Below are 5,417 nucleotides of genomic sequence, written 5' to 3' on the forward strand. Positions count from 1 at the left end.
TGAAATAAGCCAAGGAGATAGGACTCGGGAGCTTTATGATTCAAAAGGCAAGACTACCATCGTGCATCTAATCCTCATTATACATAAGTTCTTAAAAGGATCAAGCAACATGTATTGAGAAAATCTCTAAATGGCACAAATATGATATAACATACCCATCTCATAATAGCAACTCTCCAGTTTACCTGTCACTAGCAGATTCTATTCCTACAGCAGCAACTAGTAATATGACAATGCTACAAAGATGTCATAGTAGGGTTGACAGTACAGATATCACTAAGGTGATGTTGGGACTGGTTCAGTACCAGAAACATGGGAAGCAGCATCTTCTTTAGACATGGAGTGTCTAGTGTTATTATCCCTTTTTCCATCTTTCACGGTGGACCTGCTTCCATTCTGATGAGCATTAAGAGATAGTCGTCGGTTAGGAGTACCGTTTGCTCCTCCAGTAGGACGAGGGCCAAGTACCTTCTTGTTGCCAAGTGGCCGCACAGGGCTAGGTCTTGAACCCAAGGAAGATTCCTGTTCAGTGTTCTGTGGCTGCTCAGAATACTTTTTCTGGTCCTACAGAATGTAAAGTGCATCGGTTATGATATAAACTCTTCAAGGAGAACAGCATTCAACAAATATAAGAATGAACAGAAGAAATTGACCAAGGTGACAGTTCACTTTTGCAAACAGTCTGATTAGAAGGTGCTCAAGTAAGTCTGAAAATAAGTCGTCCTAATCATTTCATGACTGAAACTTACCTTCATCCTTCGTTTTTCCTCTTCCCGCTCCTGCCTCAGTATGGCATATTCATCTAACATGGCAAGAAGAGGAACACCATCATATGTAAATGACACGCCATGTACTTCTTCCCAAGCTCGAGTTTTGGCAACCAGCGTATCAACCATAGCTGCATTTTTTTTTGCAACAAAAACAAAATATCATAATTTTTCTATGCTCGTTCATGCCAAGAAACCATGATAGTGCACTAGCATGTGCCACCAAACCTCGGATTGCAAGTTCAAGTAATTCCATCCAAATCATTTGAACATATAGTGCTATTATGTTTGTATTAGAGTTGGGTTGGATGTGAAAGTCCTTTCATCCAATCCAACTCTTTTGTTCCTTTGAAAAAATGTGCCTTTTTTTGCATTGGCATGTGTGCCAATGTGGGTTGAAACTTGAAAGTGTATCCAAACACACACAGAAAACTAAAAGTATTTTTATAGCAAATGAAATTATTTACTCACTCTAGTGATGTGATGCTTTCTTGTTTGCTTTTAGTATGAAGAGAATTATGCTGATAGTGGATCAAGTTCAGTCTCATTTAACAAATACCTGGAATTTTGTTGACCAGTATCCGAGCTTTCTCTGCACGTTTGAGGTTCAAGTGTGCACCTCTACTTGCATTATACCTGTTTTCATCCTGTTTAACAATATAGTATAAGAGGGAATTAAAATTCCATGTACCTAAGAGACAATATAAGGATGATAAATTGACAGAAAAGTACAGCTAAATTTCATGTACTTCCCACATGACAACAGGGCAAAACATATTTCCATTAATCAAGTAGGACATGACATAGACTAAAAGCTTGTGCGCTATAAACTAATTTAATACAATAGATACGATAGTTGCCTAATATGAATGAAACTAGATAGGATAGTTGCAACAGAGCAAAGCCTTAATGTGAACAAGCAGAGCAGGAAAGCCTTTATAGTTCTCCATTGAATTACTCTTAACCAACTTCATTGATACTAAATTTCATGGGGGAAATGGTATAATAGAATATTCAGCCCTTGTCTCATGGAAATGAATAGTACAATGCGATATTTAACACTTTCCTATATCCAGACAAACCAAAATCCATCAACACATGTCAGGAGTATGAATGTAAAAAGTTGTAAAAGAATAATCACAAAAACTGGGGAAAGTATAACATAAGAGATAAAATCAAAATTCTATCCTTGCAGATAAACTAACATCAAAGTGTCATTCAAGTAACATCCTCATTTTTCATCTGCATTATAGTGATACTCATCAATCATTATCATTATACTGCCCATGATATATCGCCAAAGTTCTTACCACAATGAAGTCAGTTCAAAGGATTACATCTTTCATTAGCATTATTCAAAATGGTACTATTTCAACTCTTCAATCACAGGTGCACGCATAAAGACTGAAGATGGTTGATTATTGAAGATGGTAGATTATAACTTATAAGTACCCGATTATAGTCTTCAAGCCAACTCTCTTCTTCACATGCTGACATCCATTTCTCAACTTTGTCCAATATTTCCTTCCGGCTTAAAGCTTCTTCTTTTGCATTTGCTATCTGTTTGTCCATATCCGCCAGTAATTCAGCTGGTTCAAATTTTCCAGAATCAATCTGTGATAAAATCTTCTCTCGAGCAGCTTCTGGGTCTATTTCCATATGAGCATGGGCAAATATTTCTTCAAGTTCGGTTTGCTTTTTGAAAGCAATCTCTTTCATCCTGCTGGCTTTCAGCTGATCAAGCCTTTCAACTTCTACTTCAGCCTTCACAACAAAAGACAAGAAAAATCAGTTGGCAACACCTATGGAACAAAACTTTTCAAACTTCAGTGGGTCATTAGTACCTGCTCAATCAGATCCAGAGCAAGTGCCCCAGGAATAGAAACTTCATCTACAGAAGCTGAAATATTGCAGGTGACATGGTCAAATAGCCTCCTTTCTTCTTCAGGGGTATCCATTAGATTCCACAGATCAATTAGCTGTGAAGCTAACCCTTGCAGCTGTAGATATTTGGGTCAAAGTCATAAAAGTTATATATACATACATAAGCATGTACAGTGCGCCTGCAGGCACACTGTAACACAGCAGATGAAAAGTTAGGCATAATTAGCATGCCATGTTTGCAAGTGATATAATTACTTCTGAGGTGCAAAGCTAGAATATATGGTATTTCCATGTAAACATTAAAAAATTCATAAATGAAAAGATTAGCTTTGAAGGATAACACCTGGCAGCCAAGGTATAAGGCAAAAAGCACGAATGAAGGAAATAAAACAACTGAACTAACATACAGTATTTTTAATGCATTACCTTGTACAACCTCTGCTTTTTATCTTCTTTGAGTGTTGAGACTGTCTTAGCCAACCTAGCTAGGGTGCCATTGCTTATGCTTTTGGAATGAACATCAGTAGAATCATTTAAGCTTGGATGAACCTCAGTCATAATACTGAAAAAGTCCATACCAAGAACAGCACAAAGATCATGCACCGTGCTCACAAATTCAAGAACCTTGTGCAACCTCTCACTCTACAAGACAAAAACCAAGAAACAAAACTCTCAACATGTTGATTAGAGGAACAAACAAAGTTTCCATTTTTTTCACACATAGATTATCTGATGGTTTACCTTTTCCTTTTGAAGTTCTTGGAGTTGGGAGTGATACTCATCCAACTTCTTCAGTGACAGGTCAGACTCATCAACTACAAATGGTCCTGTCTGATCAGGGTTCAAATCCGCAGTTATCTCTCCACATATTTTTTGGATTTGTGACTGAACATCTGAAAACTCCTTTATTCTTTCCTCCTTTTGTTGCCACAACTGTTCCAGTATTGGTGCTATAGCTGCAAGCTGTTCCTTGATAGTTCCAGAAGTATTTTCAGGCTGCAAAGGAACCAAAAATAGGTATAGGAAATTAGCTTGCCAGTTCAATATTTTAATGCATAACTAAGTTATATTTGCAGTTGTTGGTTGCAGCCAAACATATGGACATATGTAATTAGTCACTAACAATTTCAGCGAAGCTCTTATCACCAAGAGCTGATAGAAGACTAGAAAGCTCAAGCTTAGCATCAGACAAGACTTGAAGTAGCTGTGCCCTTGATTTTGCAGCCTCCTCAACCTTTCTCTTGTACACATCCAAGCATTCCTGGTCTATCTGAAGAAGCAACTTGTCTCGCTCCGCATCACTCTCACCAACCTCATCCCATATTTCCTACAAACAAATATAGATAACCTCACTATTCTGTAGACCATGCACGTTTCCGATTGACACAGATGAAAAGCTTGATAAAGTTACCTGCAGCTTATTCAACAAAGAACCACAGGTGTTTTCTCCCAGAAGAGGATTCTCAGCATCTGTCACCGCCATTGAAGTTCTCACTTCTCACACAAACTAGCCTGCACAAAAGGGGGGAAATCATATGAAAATCCATTCTCCACCCCACTAGAATAGAGGTACACAAACATCTGATTGAGGTCACCAAAATTGCTTTTTTCTTTAGTGATGTTATAAATAGTTGCATTTAATGCATTACATATGCTAAGAAAATCTCCAAACAGATACATAAAATCTGACTCCATTCAACATAAAAGCATAATCCAATACCCAGTTACATAAACTAAACACATTGCAGACAAGATCACAAGTTCACAACAAATTAACAAAATGAGTAACACTTGATTTAACCCAACAAACACATGCTGGAGAGACATTCCTCCTACATGGGACTAAAATCCAAAAGGGCATTAAGTAGTAGTGAGCAAACCCCACTTTGAAAGCTCAAAACTTTCACCCATTTCTGAAACATTCTCCATGAATGAAAAACAATAAGCAGAAAATACTCGAAAATCAAAGTGAATAAGCTGGATCCCAGAACTAGAAGCAGAAAGTCAAGTTCTCATTAGCACTAAGTCAAGTAGTCAGCACAGTGAAAACCCAGAAAAGGAAAGATTAGAAGAAGAAGAAGAAAACCTTCACCTAATATTCACAATGACAATGCACAATCCAGTGGAAGCAAGTTGATCTTGTTCTTGAGAACAAGAAGAAGCGAGTGAGGGTGCAAGATGTGCAGAGTGTGAAGCTCTTTGAGTAGATCGTTGTTTGTTGGGGTGTCTGTGGTTTCAGATCTGCAGACACAGTGAGGGAGTGAGAATGTGACTTGGTGAGACAGAAAAGCTTTGTCTATGTGAAAGAAATCTGTGTTAAATAGGACACAAAAGAGAGGAAATTCACGTTATTCAATTTTCAACTCAGCTGGTAAAATGAAAACTTTTTTATTAAAACTTAATACTCTATTTATTTATTAAATCTGGTGGAGTATTATTGAAAATAAGTACAAAAATTGCAATTGTAAGTTAATATTATTTCCAAATTAAGACTATCAGTATATTTTATTGAAACCTGAATTAGTTTGTAAATTGCAATTTATTTGATGTTTTTATAAAAATAAAGACATCATGGTATAATCTTTTTTTTTTTTTTGAAAGAGACATCATGGTATATAATCTAATAACATAAGATCTTAATTACGTCATTCTATTGACTGGTAATTTAATGATTGGCCATGTCTTCGTGGGTATTTACGGACATGACACTTGGTCAGTCTGATGCACAGTGTGGTCTATATTTTCGGGAAAGTCTATAGCTGAAGT

The 5,417-nt window shown here is 36.9% G+C and overlaps 1 protein-coding gene across 1 annotated transcript; it reads right to left on the reverse strand.

The window, feature by feature from the left end:
- LOC130723423 (65-kDa microtubule-associated protein 1-like) lies at positions 1-4,950 on the reverse strand. The gene is made up of 10 exons (XM_057574467.1): positions 4,744-4,950; positions 4,063-4,163; positions 3,775-3,978; positions 3,393-3,647; positions 3,078-3,293; positions 2,612-2,767; positions 2,220-2,531; positions 1,327-1,414; positions 750-898; positions 1-564 (listed from the first exon to the last, which is right to left on the reverse strand). Exons 2-10 carry the CDS (start codon positions 4,132-4,134, stop codon positions 277-279), a joined length of 1,740 nt encoding a protein of 579 aa, XP_057430450.1. The 5' UTR covers positions 4,135-4,163; positions 4,744-4,950; the 3' UTR covers positions 1-276.
- Positions 4,951-5,417: the final 467 nt, after the last annotated feature.

Source organism: Lotus japonicus, chromosome 6 (genome assembly GCF_012489685.1).
Source record: "Lotus japonicus ecotype B-129 chromosome 6, LjGifu_v1.2".
Classification (NCBI taxonomy): Eukaryota; Viridiplantae; Streptophyta; class Magnoliopsida; order Fabales; family Fabaceae; genus Lotus; species Lotus japonicus.